This window comes from Cynoglossus semilaevis, chromosome 15 (assembly GCF_000523025.1).
Source record: "Cynoglossus semilaevis isolate Cse_v1.0 chromosome 15, Cse_v1.0, whole genome shotgun sequence".
In the NCBI taxonomy this organism is placed as follows: Eukaryota; Metazoa; Chordata; class Actinopteri; order Pleuronectiformes; family Cynoglossidae; genus Cynoglossus; species Cynoglossus semilaevis.
Genome location: NC_024321.1, coordinates 6,350,478 through 6,376,183, shown reverse-complemented (window position 1 = coordinate 6,376,183; position 25,706 = coordinate 6,350,478). Strand labels below are relative to the sequence as shown.

Here is a 25,706-nt window from a genome sequence, read left to right as displayed (position 1 = left end):
CTTAGATTTCCTTTTAGCTAGAGAGAAAAAACCTTTAGCTTTAACTTTGACATGGGCTTTTGACAAAATGAGCTAAAAGTAGTGTGAATTACAAAACTAGTTAAAATGCAGAAAGACGGTTTGAAAAGGAAATTGTAACTTTGCACAGAAAGTTCCAAAATACAAGACAGAGGTGATATAAATATAACCATTTTTTGCCAAGGAGAGCTTAAATGTTGCTAAAATAAATAGCTCCCCAATCTTTATAGTAGCTTCAATTTAGGCATAAAAACAGATCTAGAGCTAGAGACACTTCTTCATAGGATCACACTGCTTCAATGATAAACACTGCCGTTCCATTCTTTATCTTGCTATCTGGTGTTACACATACAGGCTGTGAGGTAAGAACTCTTACTGCATGAACACAAATGATTATACACAACGATACCTGTTGGAATTTGAGAACTCCAACTAAAAGTTGACATACAGATATTTATAACGGGACTACCAGTTAATTCAACCATAAAAGCCAAGCTTTGATGAGCTGCCTCCAGCTCCACTTTGTGCTCATGCTCTCACTAATGACGACTATCACAAGCAATTAAAATTAATCTCATTTAACTTGGTCCAGGTCTCCGCAGTTAGGACACCGCTGATCTGAACGTACCAGGGGTTTAACAGGAAGGTGCCTTTTAAACAGGATTACCTGCAGTAAACCGAAGCTGGTTTCGTTTATATCTTATATCCAAAAAGTTCGCTCAACTTGTAAGCACATCTATAGTGGATGTAAAGTTGCAAATTAAAAAGCTGTGAAAAAAAGTAGATAGCACAGAAATCTTAAGATCATGTTAACAACATGATTATTATCGCACAACCTTAAAAAATAAAGTAAACAAAAAAGCAGGCCAAACTCATTTGTGTATAACTGGAAAGTCCCTTTTTTGAGGGATCAAAAAATCTCTTGAAACTGCTGCTGAATGTGCATAACTTTAAACCCTTTACGTAGCTTAGCATTAGCTACAAACAAACAGCTTTTTAAACAAACGCAGGTTGGACTAGCTCTCATGTTCAGTCTTCCAACCTCACTGTAAAGCTGCAGTAGATGCTAATACAGACTAAATACATGTATTTTTTTTTAATCTTTTTAGATTATGTCATTTCACACTTTCACATCATACAAAAGCACCATCTGTTGATCTAGGGTGAATGAATCTCCATCACCAGATCCATCCCAGAGTTCGGCCAGTCGTGGCAGAGTGCTGTGGGCAGTGTGCCTGGCTGTGATTGGTGTGTGGATCTGTTTCACTCAGAGGTAACTCTAGCTGCTCATATCTCTGTTTTCATCCTCACAGTCTTCTGGGAGTGTGGTGAAAAACAAAGGCTACAGGCTCCTTTGTGGGGTGCTCTTAGGACTGGCTGCGTTTACAGTAAACACACTGGCAGGGGCATCGCAAAGGTCACATATGAGTGTTTGTGTGTGGGCGTGGGGGCTTTTGTCACAGTGCTTTTATAGAGTTGGGTTGCACTTAGTGATGAAGGATGTAAAAAGGAGAAAAAAGGACACACTTCTAAGGAAACTGAGGGAGGGATTAGCTTCTGGACTGTTTTTGATGCTGTGACTGAGTTTGTGTTTTGCCAATAGCCTTTGAAAATAGACACTTCATTTTAATAATCCCTGAATCTTGATCTGCAGTCAGACACCCAGAACACGTCAGTCTTAATCTAACAAGAATTTTACAGAATTATCATCGCAGGTATGAAATGTTAAATTGTTCTGGACAACATGTGGTTTCTGTCATCCTGTGACAAATTGGCCAAATCTTTGTTCCTGAAAACTAGAAGTAAAAATATTATTGTGAACCGTGGAAAGAACGCAGTGCAGACCTTATTCTGAGAAGAAGGATCAGGCCGTTGTCATGGTCCAATCTGATCAATCATTTATTAAACTGAACACAGGGCCATAATTTGGGATATGACCAAAAAACAAAAACAACAACAAAAAAATCTGGAGTAGTGGTTCTACTTGTCACTAACCAAAGACTGGACTGATCATTTTTTGTCTTATTGTCAGCTGCACTGGATCTGTGCCCTTCTTTTGAGAGACCAGATGCCATGGGCCTCTACATGGGTCCCAGTTGCAGGTCGTGCTCTGGGGTGATGACCCTACACACATCAGGGCAGGGTGATCTGGCCCAGAACTTCCTTAATATGAGGTTCTTCTTTAGTCACTTTGTCAAATCTTTCATCTGACCTTGAAAGGTTAGACATTCTTTTTGATACGCCAGAAGCGTCAATGAAGAGAAGTATCTTGGCATTAGAAAGAATAACACCCAGACAAAGCCCCAGTTCATGGATAGTTGCAAACGCTGTAGCAACTTTTTGCTAATGTAAACTTAAAACACTTTTTCATGCAGTATCTCAATTATCCACACTAACTTTTAGAGATTTTTAGAGAGCTGTTTTGCCTTACAAGTTTGGGCCTTTTGTTTAAAATCTTATCAGACAGATTTAAAATGCCCGGCTGTTCTAAAAAGGACAATATCCTGTTATCGACCAGTAACATGCTCTAAGAGGTTGATTGTATGCCGGCCAAGGAAACGCCTTAGCCGAAGATTGATTTGGTGTTTGCCAGTTGTCACCTTGACCCTGTGTCATTCTGCAAACACTGTGAGCTACAGGCTGCGAGGAAGCTATCTGTGTGCGTGTGTGTGTGTGTGTGTGTGTGTGTGTGTATAGTGCTCGCACCTTCCTCCAACACAGAGGTCAACCAGTCAACTAGGTGGTGAAGGAACAATTCCTGGGCGCCTTTGATTTGCCTGTGAGTAAGTTGGCAAGTATGCTTTCAAAGTCCAGTAGTCTGCAGTCCCGGCAGACCACCACAAAAGGAGCTAATCCCCTCTATCACAGCCAGCGCAAACACATTAGCTACACAACATCAACACAGCACTCAAGAGCCCCATTGACAAATCCTGCCTACTTTCTCAATGAAATTCACACACTGTGTTCCTTTCCCAGTAAAACAAGAAGCCTGGAAGCCTGACATTCAGGACGCTCCAAAGAACAGGGAACGCTGCGCTCCCCCTACAGGCCTTATCTTATCCTAGCTTTTAGTTGTACTGTATGTGTTTTTGGTCTGCAGCCTATGTGGTCCTCACAGAGGCAGGTTACTTCTCAGCCTCAGGCTGTGTGTTGTTTCACAGCAGACATGTCATCAGGATGACTGACAAGTGTTGAGGCATGAACTTGACTGTGGCAGTTAACACTCAACTTCCTGCCTCAAGGCCAAAAGCCAGGTCCTGTAGCTGCAGTGGACGGCTGTGCACAGACACCGTAAAGAATTGAGTGGTTATTCCAGCAATTTTAATTAGTTAGATATAACTGTAGGCCAACAGAATGTCAATATAACTATAGAACTGTCCAGGCAGACAAGACATTGACATAATTCTCAAGATGACATCGTTTCAAATGTTAAGTCAGGAAAAAGCCCATCCACATTTAATTGGACAAACCTTTGTTTTACTAACACTTTATTAGAGAAGCCAGTTAATAGTGCAGTATTTTGCACATACCATCAGTCTAACAACATGTTTACAGACAGATAAAAGTCAAATGAAGTGTTCTCTTACCAACAATGCAGAAATTTTTACAAATTTGATGCAAGTGGTTGTTTCTTCCAGGTGGGAGTTCCAAACACAGATGTGACACATTAGGGCAGGTGCAGGCCATCAGGAGACACAGACAGTTAAACGACCTGGAAAAAGGCAAGGTGTGAGTTTCAAAATAAAAAGATAGGAAGTACTTTAAAGTGAAGTAAATAAAACAGACAACGATAAAAACAAACCTTGTATATATACAGATGCACGTAGAGGAGGAGCCATCCTCTTACCTCCAGGCCACGGGCTGCACCCAATACTTGATTATGCTTCAAATGTAGAGACATATTTAAGGCAGAAGCAGTGATAATGTTGCAAAAACAAACATATGCTGTGCAGAAAAGAAACTCTAACTTCTAAGCTGCTGTGAGACTCAAAGGTTCTCAACCTGGGTGAACGTTAGATCAAAAATGCAGAGAGAAAATGCATTAGCGATGCTATCAATGGAAGTTCTACTAACACTTTTGGGGTTCTTCTAGTAATAATGGAGATCATGGCAAAACAAAAGACAAGCAATTAATTCACAACAGGTTTGAAACTGGTGTAATCAATAAACCATACAAAAAAGAGGCTGGCCAATCAGGGCGTCTCTGTACAAACATGTTTACCAATTCTAACATCTCTCTAACATCTCTCTAACTTGTTATTCTGAGAATGCAGCAACTTCAAAATGTGATATTTGTAGATATGGTTAGCTGTCAGTCCAGAGATTTGTTGAATGAACAACCTCCGAGAGAAGAGCGAAAGTGATTGGTGGAGGATCCCACACAGCAGCGTTGTAATCTGCAATTACTATAGCAGTGGGTGGGCAATTAGAGCTTTGGGACTTGGTGCCACCCCTTGTCTGGATTTTCTAAAAAGACTCCTGCTGCTAAAAATGTCTCACAGGTAATCTCCCACTGCGCTCTTCACATGGGAACCGCAAACTGTAGACTGCAGACGTCACTGAAAAAAAAAATCAATTTCTTTGGAAAAACAGCTTTGATTGGTTCACACTGTTTGTCACTCAATAGGTATTTTCTTGCATTTTTATATGAATGTATGAAGTGTATCTTTTCCTGATGCACTTTTTAAGAGTCTCTGGGTTGACACTTAAAAAGAACTGAAGACGCCCAGATACAAGGGAACGGCTTCAGTTAGTCAAGTTACTTTTTCTTTCTTGACAAATTCTATAATTTAAGGCATAAACAAACTCGCATCCATCACATCATTTTCGTACCAGATACACAAACATCCTGGGTTTTGTGCACCTGCCATCTTTACAACGAGTGTTTGTCTACTTAGAAGTTGAAATGTTTGGTTTCTCACCCTTGAATACTGGTATAGATTTTGAAACGTTTAGAGAGTCACACATTTTGGGACTCTCCAGCCCAGTTTCACTGATGATCATAATCAGGAAGTCTCATCTTTAATAGAATATTCCTCCCCTGAATGGACAATTTTAAAGCCCTCGTTTCCCCTGTAAACGGGGGAAACAGTTTTCCTTATCTGACAATAAACTTTTCCTAGACATTTCCCTTCGGGCAACCGATAATGTATTTTAAGTCCTTATTGTTCCACCTCACGGTGGGACTCTGCTGGCACCACACCTTGCAATCAGGCGGCTGGAAAGTACAATGTGAACACAGGATTAGCGCCGTGCTCCTGACAGGACGTCATCACACGCACAATGGGGTGTAGGCATGTGGGTTCTTGGGCCCACATGGGGGTTGCCGGCTCTCGAGTGTGAGCCCCACGGACTCCCAGCTGTTCTATGCAACATGCTGAACAGTAGGGGGTCGCCCTATGTTTGTTTAAAACTCACAGGAGTCCCATTAAAGCCCTGACTCCCCTCATTTAGGACTGCCATGGGGACACAAAGGACAACCCTGGGAAGCGGCACGTTGCAAGGGACACCAATTATAGAGGCAAGGACACAGGCCAGCTTGTTCCTGCTCAGGGACATGTCAACTCGTTGGACGACCCCCTCCGTCAAACCCATTGACCAGAGTGCACAGAGAGGCATCTTAATTGGTGTTGGGCAAACAGATTTTGTCACAAAGTTGCAAAGGAAGCTAAGTAGCTGAATGTTCACATTGTCCAACCCCTGACCTGAGCTGTAGGGGCTGTTCCGACACATCATTATGCTCCATTACTTTGAGTAATCATCTCAGACTCATCCTATAGTGTGGTGGAGAATCCAGGACAGCAATTAAGAGCAATGCTGTGGCAATAACGGCAGTGTAAATAAAAAGTGAACCCTTTTCTCTGTGTACAGTGATACCACAGTGACAAAGGGTAAGACTTTGGACAGGAAGTAGCCGGAAGAGACATTTTCTGATGGCGTGAGGGTCGTCTCAGGCCCTTTATGTGCTTCAACCTGTCACTCTCTCTCCTCCAGGACTCCGGCCCCTCTGCTGGAACCTCACAACCCCCCCACCCCGACCCCCACCCCCCCTGCGCTCCGCCCACTCTGCCCTCTTTCATTCTGTTTTTTAAGGGGGATTCTGTTAGAGGGAATCACTTGACATCATTAGTTTTGGAGAGCGGCCACCATGGCAGGGTCGCTTGTCTTGACTCATGAAAACACATGTCAGATTAGCAGCATGTTTCAACCTCAGGTGAAAGGTCCACATGAGTGTTTTTCATCTTTTTTTCCTACTGTTTCCTTCTTTTCTTAACATATAATGGCTACATATTTTTCATCAATTAACCCGAATAAAGAGCAGAATGGGCAGATCATCATGCAGGTCATGCTTTGTGTGCCGTTCTCATTTGGCTTTCAGGCACACTCAGAATTTTTCTACAGACAAATTAACTCTTTATGGGTCTCTTTGAATGTCAGTCAACTTGGCTAAATGCTAACAAAAAATTTAAAACATATAAAAGAAATTAAAAAAAAAAACCTCAGAGCTTATTGTGTTAAAATGAAGTAAAATGAAATGGAATTCACTTCACAAGAAATTTCTTACTATAGATACTATATATTTTTTTCAATTAAAAAACATGGCATAACAAGAAACAAACTTTAGGCTAAAAATATTTTAAAAAATTCAAAGTTAGTTGAACGATTGCTTCAAAACATCCCATTAATATTAAAAAAAGGCATCTTTGAACCACAAAAGTAACTTCAAGTTAATTCTAAAGTGGAACAAATCAATCACCTATTTGTTTGTCTTCTAACAGCTTTAGCATTTCATTCTGTGATTTGTTGTTGTGCCCTTTGCCTCCCATTACGGGACTGAAGGCGTCACCAGTGTGATGTTTGGCCTTGATAGAAGCAGGCGTCTTTTTTGCCCATTGGTGGGAAAGTGCTGATTAATTGTGTCGTAGCCCTGTGAGAAAGTACGCCCAGAGCAAAGCACTAATTATGGGCCCTGCCTGGGCCGAGAGAAAAGGGGGCAAAACTCTCAACAAAGGATCATCTCATATCTCAAGACAATGAGGAGCTGAAAGAATAGGAGAAAGGAGAAGTTAATGAGCTGTGTCACCTGGCATCTGTTGATGCTGCCTGGGACGAGGCCTGACTGGTGTGTGTGTGTGTGTGTGTGTGTGTGTATTAGAGAAAGAGAGAGAAATTCAATTTAATCTATTTGTACATGTGGTTTGCTGGTTGTTGGGATTTATGTTTCAATACGTCATGCTACCTTTTTAATGAATTGGATAATGGTTTTTTTCTTGTACAGTTTTCAATTTAACTCTTAGCCGTTATCATGTGTTATCATTATTTTAAATGTTATGGAAAAATATAAGTGTTTTCTTCATATGACACTGCTGATTTTGGCTAAACAGTTGTGTCCTAAATAAAATTAAATTATTTTTTGCAGGTAAATATTGGTTGTCTAACTTGCGACGTGCAATGCTTAAAGCTAACTTTCAGTAACGTTTTAGTTGTGTTGCACTATTTCACAACAGTTTAAGGTTGATTAATATATGATTAAAATTCAAAAGAAACAGCATATAAACCAGGTTGATTTTATCCATGGTATTACACAAGGCTCAACACTTGGTTTACTCATTTTTCTAATCTGGTAAATAATAAATACATTCTAGGACGTAGGAGAGGGACATCAATAGAAGCACGCTACAGACCGACCATTAGGGGTGCTAATTCACTATGAATGTTTCATTTGATTTTTTTTTTACTGATCAATATTTTCATCTAAAATGTTAGCATAAAATCATAAGGAATAATAATGACAACGATGTTAAAAAAAAACTTTCATTTCCATTCACGTCTGTAAATCACTTCCAATCAGTTAAATGACTTTTCAATAATTATATCTTACACTAAGCAGTCCTTTCAGTGGTTACACATTTATTTTCCTCAAACTACTGTATAAACAAGAAAGAGAAGATGAGTTTAAACAAGAAAAAACCTGAACTGTATTTCAACAGATCCTGTTATAAGATGAACATAAATGAAGGTCTGACTTTTCCAGAAACTCCGTGAGCAGTAAGCACATTTGTAAATCCTGTAAAAACACAACTCAGCCATAAAAGACATAAAAGACGACCAGTCCGCTGTGGTTTCAGCGTTCACCAGGAGGTAAATGACGGTAAATGACATCACATGAAACTGCGTTTTCTAACGGCAGAAGGTACATTACAGCTTTGGCCGTGTTGTGTTTGGCGACAGTGGATTTGTTTTTCGCTTGACCTTGAGGGGGCAGTTTCAGTAATTCTCACAGAGACAAATGGCCTCATGTCTCACACAGAATTCATTTCTGTTGACAGGGCTAATTGTTAAGTGTGTGGTTGCTGATCTCAAGGCCAGGGAACCACTTTGGGGTCTTCCACTGAAATGTGTATAACTTATTCGAAACCGCGTATTTTTTTCTTCTTTTTTTAAACTCTCTCTCTCTCTCTCTGTGTGTGTGTGTGTGCTTTGACAGAGCTCACTCTTCATAACTGTATCCATTGTGCAGTGTTTGAACGTGCTGGGATTTTCTAATAATAGAATATCAACTACTTGGCGAGCAGGACTGCATTTAGAGATTCCACCTCTTTTGTGGAAGAAAAAAAGGGGGTTGGGCTCTGAGAAAAAAGGGAATTCTATGTTTCATTTGGAAGTTATTGGTCCAGTTCCAAGAGCATCCAGCCTCCACTGATCAAAGGTCCAGTCAGAGAAAAGCCTGGCGGGAGGCTTATGCAAAAATGTCGTCTCCTTATTGCCAATGGCCCGACACGTTGGAAACCATTGGTGCTTGTTTAAATGTCAATATAACAGATGCAGTGTGGCTGTGCTTGGTCAAGTTTGAAGTATGCAGAGAGAAAAAAAGAGAGAGAAAGTGCTTTTTCTTATAAATAGAATTGGGAAGGTTACGAAGGTCGCATTGATTAAATTCCTTGACTCTTGCTTGTTGGTTTTATTCCAACACTAAGGAACGACTAGTGATTAATAATTTATTAGTGGTTAACTCACCCGTCACTAAAGTTCTGACAAGAACAACAGCCAACTATAGCACTACGTAGCTTTGATTCAGGTCGATGTCATTGTTCACTTAAGGGCATTTTTTTATTTTTTATTTTTAACTACTTCTGGTTTACGTAGAACAATTTTGTACTGAATATTTGTTTGTCAAATTTTGGCTGTATTTTCACATTATCACTTGTTTCATTTGTTTTTTGTTTTTCTGAAGTTTCACATTGTGGCTAACTTCGTTCTTTAACGTAGTGCAATGTAAATACTGCCAAATTTGAGTTGTTTCCAATATTTCATACTTTTGAGCTAATTTTTGATACCCATTTGATACATTATGGCTTATGGTAGGTGACCTAAATTTTTGTAATCATATAGCAATTTTGTATTTATTTTTTGTGCTATTTCTTGGTTTACCTCTATAGCAAAATGTTTGATTTACAGATTTATATATCTTTCATTTCAAGCAATTCTGTGGTTTCTCCAAAGTGTCTCTTGTGCTGGTTTTTTATTTATCGTGCTACCACTTAGTGGTAGCATGATAAATAAATAAATTAAATGCAACTATTAGATTTACTGATTAAATGCAACTATTAGATTAGTTTATTTGTAAGTCCTTGAAATGTCAGACAATGATATTGACGACTTATACTGTATAGTTGATGGTTGAGGACTTTGTTTGTGGTGGCAGCTTGTAGCAGGGATAACGTCATGATATCGACTTTCTACAGAGACAGAAAGAGATGCAGACATCGTGAAGGATCATAAAACATAGAAATCCCACAGGGTATCCACCTCACTGCTCCCCCTCCCCACCTCGCTGTCTTGTTCCCAGACAAGTGGGATCTTCAGCTCTGATCTATGATGTTAAAGCGAAATTACTGGGTCACACATTAAGCACCGTGTTTCCACCTCTAAAAGCCGGCCAGACATTTAAAATCCCATGACTGAGCAGAGGACCTGTGGATCTGCTGCTCGAGGTAGAACTCCCGCAGTGGAGTGAGAGACGAGTAAGGGAAGATGGGGAAATGGAGTGGGTGGGCAGGGGATGGGGGCTGCTGATAGCATTGCATGGAATTTAAACAAGTGTTTTTTTTTCTCTACCTCAGAGCCGCCATCTTTCAGTCTGACGGTTACTGTAAACATCATTCCACTGTGCAGCATTATAAGACATGCTACTCCACATTCCACTGCTGCTTTTAAAAGATAGAGACATGTTGACAACATTCCCTGTTTGCTGCTCCGGGACAACTAAGCATCAGGCATGTCCAAAATCTGGTCCAGGGGCTGATCAAAGGAACGTGAAAAGGCTTTATATGGCCAAAATCGTTTTCAAATAATATCAATATTTTGTTGCGCGAAGCTAAGATCACAGCTGCTTGTCTTACATTTTGCTTTTTTTAGTCTTGTTGTTTGGACGTTTTAAGCCAGTTAGCTTACTGGAGTTAGCTGTGCTACTGTGTATAGACTTTATTATTTTCTAACTTTAGGTGATTTCTGGACTAACTTTTTAAAGTGTTTTCAAATCCAGCCCTTGTTTAAAATCTTGACAGCGATGACTTTTATCAACAGGCGTGTTGTTCTCACTCAACAATTCATTGCTCTTTATCAACAAGTCAACTTTCCTGTAAGACTTTTCCAAGCTCCATGATTAACTGCAAATGCAACATAAACAGTCCTCATAAATGTGTTCTTCACTGATTGTGAACCTTCTGCCCTTCTGGGCGAGTTTATAAAAGGCCTTTAGATATGTTGAATATCTCACTTTAAAAAAAAACAACTGGCATCAGCAGGAGTCCTCACACTGTATACAAACATGCATACCATGGCAGAGAAGGGAATGTTTGCAATGTCCGACCCTTCACTACCTGCGAGCATTTCTCTTTTAGACAACGGGACTTTCGCTATCATCATCTGCCAGTCTCATACACAAATACAAAAAAAACAACAGGTTGGTCCAAACGTTGGCTCTGGGACCCAAAGTGGCACTTCCTTATAATTTTGCAGAGCAATTAACTTACCTACTAGCAATTATTTTTGTTTTTGCATCTTGAATGAATGTATTTGGCTAACAGTTTCCATTACCAAAACAATAGGCCGTATTTTCAGCCTAACCTGTAGAACTCAATTGTTTTTAAATCCTAACAGCTACATCTTTGACAGAATCAATGTTTCAGAGTGAGTGAAAACCGACCGAAAACAGCAGCTCCGACAACTTAATTCCAGCGTGACACACAACAAATTAGTGACCGGAAAGAATTGTTTCACATTTTTAAAATATAGTCCTCATTTTTATTAACAGAGGCCAAATAAAACTCATCACATTTTATTTACAAAGGGAGGCAATAAATATCTTAATAATAGTCATAAAATTATTTTTTGCTTACATTTGTTTTTTTCTTAAAAAAAGAAATCGTAAATGTGACATGTTGTTAGTAGCAAAAAAAAACCAAAAAACGTCCTGTTGTCAAACAGGTGAGAACACACTACTGGTGGAGAAGAAGGAAAAGACAGTTCAGAGGTGGAAATGGAAGGAGAGAGAACGGAAGGACAGATGAAAAGAGCTTTCCCTTCAGGTTTCAGAGAGTCTCCCTGGATTCTTGGACCTGTCGGTGATTGGGGAAAGTCTTAATAGTCAGGTGGATTTTTTGAAGTGAACCAAGTTGATGGATGAGCACCAGCGGTTAGAGGAGTGAAGATGAGCTCACAGTAGGAGGTTCGATTTATGAGTTTTGGAGAGAAAGAACACATTAAGAGCCCAGTTCTAGGTCAGAGTGAACACACACACACACACACACTCACTCTCGCTCACACACACGCACACACACATGGTCACTCTGGGTAAAGAAAAAAATGTCAAAGAACAAGGAGGTAGAGGAAGTCTTCATCGTCAACCCCAAAGTAAGACACAGTGAACAGATTTAAGACGTTCTTTCTGGGAGTACTGTTAATAAAGAGCTGGGATGGGAGGTGAGTGAGGAGGTGAGGCTACATCCACGCAGCACATGTTCTGCCTATGAATTCTGGAACGGTTGTAGATCCAGACGTAGTAGTAGTTTTAAAAACAGAATTATAGCTGGCTCTGTTTTGACCACAAACGTTAGAGCTGCATTTTTAAATAGACACCAATGCATTTGTTAATATTTACTTCCTGATTTCATTTATTATGAACCACATAATAAATATCTATGTTCACTGACTGGTCAGGCTCACGCCACAGATCAAGACCTGACTTCTGAAACTTACACCTAAAATACTTTCATTTCCAGGTTGAATAATTTAACCGACAACTGTCCAATATCTTTAAAAACCCATGTTTGAAGCTCCGCGTAGCCACTAAAACATACTTTTCTAAAGCTAAAAACTGTAACCTTAGAGGACTCTGCTGTCTTTGTTAGCAACTGCTCTTCAAAAGTCAGTCTGGCAAAAAAGCTGCAAGAGCTTACAAGTGTAGATCTTATTTAAACAATGAGTGTGTGGTGACGTGTTGAGCCCTACACGCAGCCAAAACAGCGGCCTGGACACAGATCATTTCCCTTTGAAACGGCCATTTTTGAACAAAAAAAAAAAGAAAACGATGCATTATGGATGTAGCCTGAGGGGGAAAACCCAGGGGATTAACACCTTTCTCCTGATTGTGACAGAACACTAAAGCCACTAAAGGCTGGTGCCTGACAGGTCAAAGCATGTCATGTTTCAGCTGTATCACAAGGATGGTGAGGAAATCGCAGGGTTCGGTGCATTCCAGGAGCCACGGATGAAGCTGGGGTTGAGAGACGTGTGTGTGTGTGTGTGTGTGTGTGTGTGTGTGTGGAGGGGGAGAAGAAGGAAGGGAGTAGAGAAAGAGAGAGACCTGTAAAATATTGCACTAAAAGCTACACAGTGATCACAGCAGTGCAGTGTCACCTGCGACTGCCACCTCTCTCTCTGTTTTATCTCCATGGTGTCTGATTCCAGTGGAAAGTATGGGATCCGTGTTGTCAGGGGCTACACAAACAAAAACCGACAGGTATTCCAATAAATCTCTAGTTGGCTGATTTTTATAACATTGCGTCAGCTCCCGCTTCTGTCCCCATTGTCAAAAAACAGAAAGTACGCCTTCAGCTTTGCAGTTCACGGAGCCGAGCTGAGGACGACGACGGCCAGGGGAAAGTCTCCCACAAGTCCTTTAGTTTATCCAGTATAAATAACATGACAGACGGACAACGTTAGCACAATGACATCAACCCAGAAGAATCCAAGAGTTAGGAAATATTCAGTCAACCTGAAATACAAAAATAAAACATCTTTGACTTTTTTTTGTTCTTTCTTTCTTTCTGTCTGTCTTTCTTTTTACGGAAACCAAGAAGCTTGAGATTTTTTTTTTTTTTTTCAGTTTCAGTCTGACCTTCTCCTCCTCACCAGGACTCCCACCCTCTCCAGACTTCCCAACCCCACCCGTTTGAGTAAAATTAGTGCTGTCCCATCGGTCCCATCAGTTCCTCTTGGGGTTGGGTTTTAACCGCCGAGCCCTTCGTGTCCGCTTAGTTACAGTGGTGAAACGAAACTCCTCAAGCGGAGCCACCTGGCCTTTCGGCTGCCGCTTCATGAAGTGGACTTCCTGTTGCCTCTGTGTGGTCCGAGAGCCTTTCTTGGGTCGCCCCTTCCTGTTGAAGCCCAGGTACCATCCTTTGTACTTGGCCGAGACCAGAGCTGTGTAGTTGTTCTCCAGGAATTCTTCCACAAACACACACTCCTGTTTCCTCCCATCAGGCTGTGGGGAAAAAAGGAAACAGGATTTTAATTCATTACCAAAAAGACGACATGAGAGGTTTTTTTTGGTACTTGAACATTTATAGACAATGACCAAATTAATTGGAAATCTTTTGACAGAAGTCAGTCGCAGGAAACAGTCGTTGTTACCAGATGAATCAAACGTGAATCAGGTGTGGGAGAGTTCATGTTTTTTCAGCTGTTTCTTGACATCATTATGTACTCGATTTATCACGATGACATCAGATTTGATGACCACAGATTATTACTAGTAATGTCATGAATAGAAATGATTCGGACTGGTTCCTTTCCTCTGTTTGTAACAGTTTTTGCACTTTATTTTTTAAGTTTTGGTTTATTCTGAGATTATTCTGAGATTATCAAGAATGAAAAGAAAAACGATTAACAACACTGAAGGCAGTGATTTGAACAGGTAAATAATAAATAACTAACTTTAGTCGTCAGTCAATCAACAACGGTTTAAGGAGGAAGTGATTGAATATTTTTTTTACAAATTTAACTTTGCAAGTATTAACCAGACTTTTCTGACAAATTACCATGATGAGAGAGACAGAAAACTTGTGCTACAACAACTCACTGCCCGCTGACATCATGACTTATTAACACAATCAAATCACGTGCGCGGCTCGGAAACGACAACATTCGTTTCCACATTTCAACTTTGATTCCGTGTCTTAGCGGTCATCCAAATGCAGTCATGCACTGCTCTTGTGGCCACCTGGTGTGACTAAGTGACATAATTGCAATGGCATTCCTCCTAAGTGACCATTAGTCTCTCAATGCATTGTGGTGATTGCAGTCCGTAATTGACTGATCGAGTGTCAAAGGAGTAGGCCGATTACGTAATGGAAGAATGGCTGGGACTTATCAAAGGGGTTTTGTTAGGGTGTAGAAAAAACAGCAGGAGAAAGCAGATCTGAAGCTGCGTTCAATTCAGAGCGGATTAAGAGTGTTCACTTAAAATGTTCATCCTAAACATAAGCAACTCAATCCCATCACTGACGATATTAAACTTTGTTACGGGGATGCAACGCCAAGTATTTTCAAGGTTTGACATTAGCAACTGTCACAGTCTGTTTGGTGCAGGCAACTTTTCCAACATATTTTATGTCAGATGGTACAAAAAGTAATGAATCTGGTAATTTTACATTAAAAAAATGTTTAATAACATCAAAAGAATAAAAGTCATCTGATATTTTTGACTTGGAATTTAGTCTAGATTTAGCAAAATTCGTAGCATTTAGCTAAATTGCAATGTTTTCCAGATGGTCAAAAAACTTAATAAGACTTTCTTATGGACCCTGGAACCTGACTTTGGACATCCCTGCACAAAAAAACAAAAAAACAAAATAGAGATAAAAGAAAGAGTTCTTACCCTTCCCACTATTTTGCCTTTTTCGTTCATGCAGATGTAGTGATCACTCTCTTTTCCTTTTATTCGAATGTGGCTCCCGAATGTTTCCGTCTCCACCACCAGGAGAGCTGCATGGACAAGGAGAGAAACTGCTGTCAGTTTAATCCACAGACTAATTAGGTCTAAATAATATAACTCAAATTAAACTGGACCAAAAAAAAAAAACACAGTAGGACATTCTAAATTAATTCCCCATTATATTAATTGATAACAATAATTATAAGATATAATGAATCTCATTAAGGGAAAACTGACATTAGGGCTAGAATCAGGGGTCCCCAGAGCAAATAATGGATGTGGATTATCAACTGAGCATCCTTTAACACTAAACCAACAACGCTGTCATCACTTCACCCTGACACAGGGATAATCCACTCTAAAGACGCGTCCTGGCGGCTTCTTTTATTTTTCCCGATCCTCCTCAACCTCTCTCAGCCCGTATGTGAACCCCCCGCGAGGTCACCTTTGTCTCTGCTCGCCCCCTCGACCGGCAAAGAGATCTGCCAAACATTTGTGGAGCGGTTATGTGCCCCTCAGGATTAGGTTTCAAGTTCCCTTTAGTCTGTGCTCACTCAATCAAAAAGTTAAGATGATCCATTTGTTTAACACACAGGGCCATTCAGCGGCACTCAAGGGAGGAGAGGAAGAATAGACGAAGAGGACGGGACGGGCTTGGGGGCAGAAGTAACTCCTCTCCTGCCCCCATCCCTTAAAATCCAACCTTTGGGGGGAAAGTGTGGAGAAGGAAACCTGCCGTAGAGGTGATAACAGGGAAAGGGGGACGAGGTGGTCACTGTAGGTGAATAAATCACAGCAGCTTTAAACAGGAAACACTGCCTTTTTGTTAAATATGAGTTATTTAACAATTTATATTTTTATATTTCTTTAATGACAACTACAGCCTGTGTATAACGAATATATAAACGGAGAAGAAGAAAGTTGTCAGATTATGTGAGCGTCTCCTTTGCGCAGTCCTTTTTAGGTCAAACCCCAGATTTTCAAAAGATCGAGGTCTTGTTTTTTAACTGGTTTCTGATCAGAACCAGTCTGAACCAGTCAAAACAAGTCCTGGTTAATAATATTTAGTCATAATTCCATCTAAAACATGACACATGCTTCTGTAGAAACAGTCCCAAAGCATAAAAAAGTACTCTGATTCAGAGTATTTCGTTGTTGTTTCAGGGAAACAGAATATGTTTTGCGATACTCAGCTGGGCAACAACATTTTACTACGACGGCTGAACCTTATCTAAGGTTTGTCTTTTTTAATTGACATCCCATGTGTAGTGACTGGTATTTATCATTGGTTTGAACATGACTTCCAAAAGGATATGTATACTTACAGGGCCACACTTTTTATTTTTGCTGTTTTAACTTTTCCCCTAATAGTTTTTCCATTATTTAAATTGGAATATGCAGATCATATATCTTGTTAATGATAGAAAAAAAAGGTTCTGACATCAAATATACAATACTGTCATTGTTTGACGCTGAAAACCCTGGCATTTTAAAAGGACGGTGTTAAGTTTTTATGTCCGCTGTACATTTCTGACTCTGATATTTGACTCAGTAAGAAAGGGAAAAATATCTGGTTTGTGCATTAGGAGTGTGTGAATGAAGCTTCTGAGAATACTCCCACTCTGCGAGGCAAATCAGTGCTGTGTGACGACAACACTGGCGTTCTCGCTGTGAGCAGGACCCAAAAATTCAACCTCAGGTATGAGGAACCAACCCAGAACATCAGATAAAACAATATTTCTCTTCTCCACTCTACTGTATTGTTCCTCAGACGCAGGCCAAACCCTGACTTCTTCTCATGGACTCAGAGTAAACTACTAATTTTTGAAAATAAGCATCATGGCAGCTGAGGGCTCCGACAAACTCCATTAAAAGCTTCATGGTTGCAGGGAAACACAAACAGTCCAGGGGAATCGCACTGTCATCAGTACCACTAACAAGTGGCATTGACTTTATTTGCAGTGTAAGCACTTCAGAACCATAATCCATATAATCCACAGCGTGTAAATGTACAAGAAAGGCGGTTCAATGACCTCCCAGAGGCAGGGATCCCTGCGGCCGCGACGCCATGATGACAAAATAACTAAAAATGTCTGAAGAAAGAAGAGACTGAATTCATTTAATGGGAACAGAATGTGGTGGAGCTATATGTGCATCTGCGAGCGGCCGCTGACATATTGTGTGTATTAGCCGTGGGTACGGTGGGTATGTTCGACAGTGACGCAGGCTCCACAGGTGGCCAGAGTTGGTATATAAAACAGGGAAAATTAAAAATCGTGGGATCTTTTTTCGACCTCGCAGATATTTGCTGTACGTTGAGGTCTGACTGTGAGCGATGACGCATGAACTGCTCTGTTTCTTCTCTTGCTCCTGAGCAATGTTTTTTTCTTTCTGTGCGTCAGTGCCATATGAACAATAAGCACCCATTTGTTGACCTCAGTGTGGGGCTCACCTGTAGACAAACGTCCAAAACTACTGCTGCGCTAATGCCACATTAGCACTTTTATCGCTTTAAAAGCTTTCGAAGAATGACCCGAGATCTGCTCTGAGAGAGGTCAGTTGCAACGGATTGTTCTGGAAAAAGATAATTCTTGTCTTTTGAAAATAACAAATATGCTGCAGGAACACCTAAAAGGAATTATAACCTCCCCCCTCCTCCCCCACTTTAGCTGAACAGACACAGACCTGAGGTGATGTATTTCCTCCGTGGTTCTGTGACTAAAGGTGGATTAGAGTAAAGAGAATCTTCCTCTGTACGCTAATAGCTAGTGCAAAGAAGTTCACAGGTGCCAGGTACTGCAGCTGGACTGGGAGGAGTAGGATCAGGAGGAGGAGGGGGAGGAGGGGGAGAGGGGGAGAAGGGTAAAAGAGGCGGAGGGTGGAATTGGCAAGGCCTCATGGGAAAAATTGGATCTGCTTCCACTCAAGCTCTAACAAGCAGTTGAGGAAACTTTGCCTTTCGCCGCATCTGTGACTGAACACACACTCACTCACTCCGAGAGGCACTGGAGACCTGCAATTTCAGAGCCGTGAGTCAGCTGTTACGGTGAAATATCTGAAGCTAAGTACAACATTGGACCTTCTGCCTCATGTTAGCGCCACTCAATCAAAGGGCGCCCAGTCAGGTGGTAATTTATCCCATTGGCTGAGTTGGTTTTCACAGATCACGGTGAGCAGGTCCATCAAACCTTTATAATTATCGGTGTCCAAGATTAAAGCTGCTGTCGGCAACTAAACTTTGGTATCGCTGATTAACAACACCATAAAAACGCGGTAGTAGATTATTTTTAAACAAAGCCAAGGTTTATGCTTCAAAAACGTGGTCCAGGCTATCTTAAGTAATTACTGAATGCTCCAGCAGAGGGCACAGCACCAATGCATTGCAAGCCAAATTCATTGTTTTGCAGTTAGCAGCCAAGTAAAACCGTCATCCTAATTCAATAAGTGCAACTCCAAAGAAGTATTTGTACTAAAATACTATAAGTAGGTCCTAAAACACATCACTCTGGCCCAGTACTGTATCTTACTAACATCAGTAGACATGTATCCAGAAGCTAGTTTGTTGCTATGCTGCAGGCTGAAAAAGTGCTTCTAGACAAATAAAGGCAAACATGTCTGAACTGTGGGAAAGTTTTGATTAGTATTTAATTTTCTGACATCTGAATGTCACTCTCTACTCCAGATTTCCAACATGAACATTCACTGTTCTATTTTAAAGGACAATATTGTTGAGCAACACCACAGAGTTACATCATACACAAGCTAAAAAAACAAACCAGAGATTCTACTGCTTGAACAGAAGGTGCACATTTCTGTCCTCAGTTAATCAGCATCAAATATCTATAGTTGCTCTGGTTACCCAAAATCATGACCAAAGGTCAGCAGGACTAAAGGCTTTCAGTGCAATCCCTCCTGTAGTTTGGAGAGGTCTGGTTTAATCCAAGCTACAGCAGCTCCGTGTCTAAGCTGCTACTTGTTGACAGTATCTCATCCTGCTCTCCTGCAGACTGAGCTAAAATGTCAGTGAGATGCACTGGAGTTCTCCCATACCATACTTGCCCCCATCATCTCCATTGGCGTTGATCTTCTTCCCCAGGATTTGCACGTGCTTCCCGGTGGTTCTGCTGTAGAGCTGGTAGATCCGAACCTGCTTCCGGCTCACGTCGTCGGGATTCCGCGTGTGGTTCTCGATGTAAATCCTGAAATCTGCAGAAGTCTGCTGAGATTCCTGCAGGGTTGTTTGAAGACGGGAGATGGAAAGAGGGAGAGAGAAGAGAGAGAGAGGGATTGTCAAAACACAGGTGTGGATTGTGATGTGTGCTGTTGTTTAATGGACTGTGTCAAAAAAAAGGAATATTGCTTCAGGGCGTGACATTCAAGATAACAACCAGGAAATAGAGGCTGTGGCATTTCAGTTTGCCTTCTCTGGGCACATTTCGTACCTGCTGCCTTTACAAGCTCCTATCAATCCTGTAGATTTCCTAATGAAGTCAGTCTTTGACTGTAAATCCAACAGACTTTGTTGGTCTTTATTTGCAGAGCAGTAAACCATGCCCGAGGCCAAGCTGAAAAACCTGTACTCCATTTCCACAAGCAAGCCAGCCACTAGCAATTATACACCCGAAGCACCCAGACCTGTTGCACTATCATCAAACAAATATCTGCCTGCAGGCAATTCAGCGTCCATAAATTAGGAAACACAGCAATCGGAAGACGGGCAGAGATGTGAAAAGGCACGTCCAATTCACAAAAACACCTCGAACCTGTTGAGTAACTGAATCGAAAAACAATCGACTTTTCACGAACCACCCACCTAATTTCTACGCCTCACTTTGGCCTTGACAGTTTGAAATGGCGGCGTTGACCTGCGTGTCATGAAGGCGAGCGTGTCACCCGACATGTGGAGTAGCGAGAGCGGAAACGTATACTTTCAGAAGCCCTGGAATCTCACTTTAACGCCAAGAGCCCGTTTCCCCAGCTGTATGGTGTGGTAATTGCACAGTAATGGCTTTTTATGTGGCTGTTCTCAGGTGGCTAATTATATACACATTACATACCCCAGGTTCATGTTATTCTAACTTCACTAAATTAATGACATGTAGCAAACACGGTGGGAAATGGTGGCAGCAGAAGAATGAAGCTGGAAGTCAATGAGGGAAAAATAAACTTTAGCAAAAAACTGTAAAAGCTTCTATAACGTGGCGTCCCTGAACCAGGTGCTGTTCATTCTGTGTTGCAACTGTAGGAGGGGGTGGAGGGGCACGGGGCTCCGACCTGTGAAATTGTAAATGGTCCGTTCCCATGTAGCACTTTTATAGCCTTGATGAGACCTTTAAAGCATTTTACACTCCATCCCATTCAGCCGTTCACACCCTTTCACTCATACTACACATTATTTTGCAGGAATCTTTCTATTACAGATCTTTCTTTCCCCATTCCCACACTGCTGGAAAACACTCCAGGAGCAACACTGGGGTGAAGTGTCTCCGCCAGAGAGACAGCAGCATGTAGACAGGTGGAGGCTGCAATTAAATGCCCCCTGAGTCAAGCTGCCCCCCAATGAACTCTGGTTTTCCTTTAAACATGATAGTTTAGTTCTAAAAAAAAACAAACAATTCTGACAGTAACGGCCAACTTTTTGACATGTTTACGCAGAGCACTTGGCCCAAGGTGTTACTTTTGATAGGAGAACGGGCAGAAAATGAGAGCAGAAGTGAAATCTGCAACTCTTTTTGAAACTCTTTAGCCAACAAATCACATCAGTGTTAACTATCCTCCACTACAACTCCACTTTCGAGGGGTAACTCACTCGATTCAGGCAACACAGTTTGACAGCAGACACTGACTCACTTCAGCTGCACTTGTTATAGAGTTTTATATCTTTTCACACCTGATTCTATTCCTAATAAATACTCTCCAACTACACAGTAAGGGCACTGTTGAAATCAAATGCCTGACCTTCTGGTTGGAAGATGACTGTGTTGATTCACTCTTCCACAGACAACAAAGGTTGTCACCTTATTTGGAGCCAGAAAACACTTCTTTGTTACAAGGAAACCTCACTGTTTTTGTTAGTACTGACACCTTCTGGCTAGAAGGTGAACTGTCCTTTGTACATTTGTGCGGATGGTGATGGTTTAAATTTGCATAATTTTCAAGGGAATGTGAGCGGCAGTGAGAGAAGCAGCAGCTGAAGGCAGGAGCCATGTTGTTTCTTCAGGTAGTTCCTGGTTCTAAAAGCCCAACTATTATTCTGCGTAAATGCAGCTGTGATGGACAGCTACAACAGGCAGCAAGATGTCATGAAGATGCACTTCAAAAAAACTTCAGACCCCCCCCCCCAAAAAAAAAAACACCAAACACTTGTTTGAAAGTGAGCATTAATGTGGAAAAATGAACCTTACATGCAGACGCAGCAACAACAGGGTAACGCTGAGGGATATATCCTAAATCTCACCATCTCTAAACAAACATAAAAGTGTGTTTGGTAGACAGTTGCGATTCGCTGCAGCAGAGGGGAAAGGCAAGCCTAAGCACATGGTTGAGGTGAGCACTAGCAACAAGTTTTCTTTTTTTTTTTATCACGCCGTCTCCTTTCTTCAAAGAAATAGCATGAAAACGGATACGGCTGAAACTTCAAAAAGATCTTGTGCTCTTCTTGGGCTGAGGAAGCCTAGTTGTCGCCTCCATCAGTGATACACCTTTTTTATCTCCACACACTAAAACGCACACTCAGACAGGGTCAGACAAACACACCAATGAGGACAGACGCTTGTGTTGGCAGTGTCTTCAAAGTTGACTCAAATCTGCGGTTTTCTCTTTTGTTTCAGGTGTAAAATCACAACCGCAGAGACATTAAGAGTCAAATGAACACAAGGAGAAAATCTGATATGACAATACAGATCTTTTTTCTTTTTCTTCTTTGGTGACTGTCTGAATCTAATCAAAGCTGTGTCCAAAATCCGGTACCGGGGGGCTTTTATGGCACTGCTGCAGGTTTAATGTGGGCTGTGATTTCCTTTGTATTTTGATTTATTATGATATAATATTAAGACCTGACGTCATAGTGTGCAGTTGATCATTTTAGCAGATATTGAATTGAATTTTCTGGTTTTATTTTTAACTTAAGCTATTTCACCCAATTTCTGGGCCTGTTTTTGATAAATTAATAATTCTGACACTACCTGTAATTTAAATGAATTGTATTTTGACTTTATTTCCTTTGCTATGGCCATATTTTAGAGAAACCCCTACATATTCAGAGGTTTTACCCATTTCCACATATTTGACATAAAATTAAGTTATTTGTTGAGTCATCATCATTAATTTTAATTATTTTATTGCTTTACATTAACATTATTATGGATATTTTTAATTTTGGGTTTCTCTTGTTATATTCAAGGATCATTTGAGGAAGTCAATAACAAAACTTACATTACAAAAAGGTGAGCTATTTTGTAGAAAGCTCTCAAACTATTGGTTTGGATTTCATTACAATTTAACAAAGTAAAATATTGGATGTAAAAAAATACTTTTTTTTATAGGTGCTATATGTTACTTAATTTTTGCCCCATCAGGAGTGCAGGGCAGTTGGTCCTCTGGTATTTTTATGTTATCTTACTTGCCTCCCTTGAACAAATAAGGACACTCCTGTCTTTGACACCTTGTTAATTTTGTTTGATAATTACCCTTATCTCTAAATCGACTGTTAATTAATCACAATAGACAACTGAACTAAAAATCTAAAGATTTCATTTACACCCTCTTATATTTGCTCTGGGCCTCAGATTGCAAACAGACTTACATAACGTTGTATGAGTTGATTAAAGTTTATCTATTACATTTTGACGACAAATCCCCGGAATTATCTCGTATTACGTCATAATAACGCTCAACGGTTTCCTTACAATGAAAAGGTAAAAAACAAAAAATTTCTTATAATAAAAAAATTTCTTATAATAAAATTAAAGCCGATATTCAACACGTGTTGGTTTACCTAATGACATAAAAGCCGGTTATTATCTGTCTGAGTCTTACGTGGATCAGAATGTGGCTGAGAAATTAAGTGAAATCAACCGCAAGTGGGATGTTGTGCTTTAACACGTCATCCCACTAAACACAGCAGATATTCTGGAGCAGCGCACTCTGCATCAGCGTCCGCCTGCGAATCATTACAGCTCAGAGGAAAGGTCAATCACTGGAGGAAAAAAAAGACAAATTCCACGCAACACGCTCCAAAGAATCCCTACAGGGAAGACCTTATAAACTCCAAACAACTATCGCAAAAGTCTCCAATAAAATACTCAACCTTGCTGTGTTTTTTTTAGTTAATTAATGTCGGTGCATTTTATTTTGGGTTGCGGTTTTAGATGATTTGGAAGAGTTTTTTTCGTATTTGGCGATTTGCACAGCTTTTTTTCATGATGTCATTCAATGTTTAACTAACTAACTTTACTATATTAAAAAAAACCCCATCTGTACCGATTTAGTTTTTATGCGTTTCCATGTTACTATTCCTCTACATCTACAGTCGTTAAAGCCAGGTTTGGGATTTTCTAATGTTATTTATTTATTTTCTGTTTTAAAGACGTGTGTTTTGACTTTCTTGCACACCGATTTCCATTAATATTTAAAACAAGCTTGTTTCCAGTTGTCAAGCAACACTTGACACTATTGCGTAGAAGGTGCACATGCAAAACGAGCATAAAATTCAAAACAATTAAAAAAAAATAAAAATAAAGGAGTAAACCTACCTGCAGCTGGAAATAGAGTACCAGAAAGTGTAAACACCTAAGTGGGGAGAGAAGAGGAGAGAAGGAAAGGAGGGGAGTGAATCACACAGGCAATTACATGAAGTATAAACGCAGCCTGTACCTGACTGACAGCAAGGCGCAAATATGAAGCTTTTGGCGACTTCTATTGGTAAGAATGCATGGATTTAATGCGCAAAAGCGCAGCACAGACGTGGGACACTTACAGGTATATGAACCTCGACGGTAAAGGAGACATCTTGACTCGCAGAAGATACACCTGAAGTACACCTGCCTCCACAGATTTAGAGCCAAATCGACCCCCGTCCCTGTCTCTCTGCGTGTCTGTGTCTGTGTAGCCTCTCGCTCCCTGTGCGTCCTTTACGCACACAGCGCCGGCGGTAGGAGCGAGACTGAATCCCGGTATAGAGATAAATCACCGGAGAACACTTGCAGAGTCACGGAGTGCAACATTAGGTGTTTCCTCGTCTGGCGTGGATAATCCAGGAGTAATATTTTTCTCTGATCAGTCTCCACCGCTTCCCCCAAAATCCGTGTCCGTAAATCGGTGCCAACGGATTCAGAGATCGATCTCTCAGCAGAAACAACACGTCCAAAAAAGATATCCTTCAAGAGTTTCTAAAAAGTCGAACTGTGGCACAATCTCACACAATCCCGCAGCTCCGGAGATCAGCACCTCCTCAGCTCCGTCCGTACCTGCGGGGGATTCGCACACCTTGCACGGGTCATTTTATTCTGCCAAGTGCTACGGAGAGGGAAAGTAGAAAAAATGCGGTGAATGAGGAAAAAACGTCCTACCACTAGAAATGAGTCGAGTGCGTACAAAAATATCCAAGTCTGGAGAAAAAAAACTCAGAGAAAATCAGTGTACGAGTGGCAGCGGTGCGAGGCAGTTTTGGGGGAGAGCTGATGATGGCGCAGCAGTGCCTGTCAGTGGTGTTTGTGCGTCTGTGACTTGAGATTTGGGCACAGAGAGGCTTTTTTGTTGTTGGTGGGTGGAAACATGTCAGCGGTTTGCACCTGATAGGGTAATCGTGGAGAGACCATCGGGGCTGGAGAGGGTTTTTTTCTCTCTCCCGTCGGTGGGCAAAGCCGTGCGTAAAAGAGAAAGAGAACAAGAGGAAGGTGTTGGAGTGGTTTATATGTGGTATTTGTAGGTGTGGGGAGAGGATTAAATGAGTTTTGGAAATCTGGATTAGGAATGTCGGGAATATTTTGGAGAGGGAAGAATATTGTGAAGGATATTTTGGTTAGAGGGTCGACTTTTACGCATGTTTTACGCATTATTATTATTATTATTATTATTATTATTATTATTATTATTATTATTATTGACAGCGAAACTCCACGTTCGTCCTGATGAAACCGCTCCTCTCTCTGCCCCTTGTTAAATTGCACCTGGTTTGTGGATTGGCCCCAGACAGCATTCAAATGCAGGCTGTTGTCGACTTTGAGTTTTTTCGTCTTCTTCTTCTTCTTCTTTTTTTTCAATAATGTGCTATAACTTATCCCGCATTTAAATGAAAGAGAGGTGCGAATGTGTTTACGAGCGCTTCAGAGGTGAAAGCAGTAAAGTTGAACTCACATCCCTGCTGCCATTAAACAAAAAAAAAAAAAAAAAAAGAAAGAAAGCAAGAGAAAGAAAGAAGTAGTAGAAGTAGGAGGGGTGAAAAAAGAAAGAAAAGCTTTGTGGTTCG

At 40.8% G+C, this 25,706-nt stretch overlaps 1 protein-coding gene across 1 annotated transcript; it reads right to left on the bottom strand.

Moving 5' to 3' along the window:
• Positions 1-13,352: 13,352 nt before the first annotated feature.
• fgf24 (fibroblast growth factor 24) lies at positions 13,353-25,625 on the bottom strand. The gene is made up of 5 exons (XM_008326654.3): positions 24,216-25,625; positions 23,992-24,028; positions 19,289-19,466; positions 15,182-15,288; positions 13,353-13,786 (listed from the first exon to the last, which is right to left on the bottom strand). Exons 1-5 carry the CDS (start codon positions 24,245-24,247, stop codon positions 13,508-13,510), a joined length of 633 nt encoding a protein of 210 aa, XP_008324876.1. The 5' UTR covers positions 24,248-25,625; the 3' UTR covers positions 13,353-13,507.
• Positions 25,626-25,706: the final 81 nt, after the last annotated feature.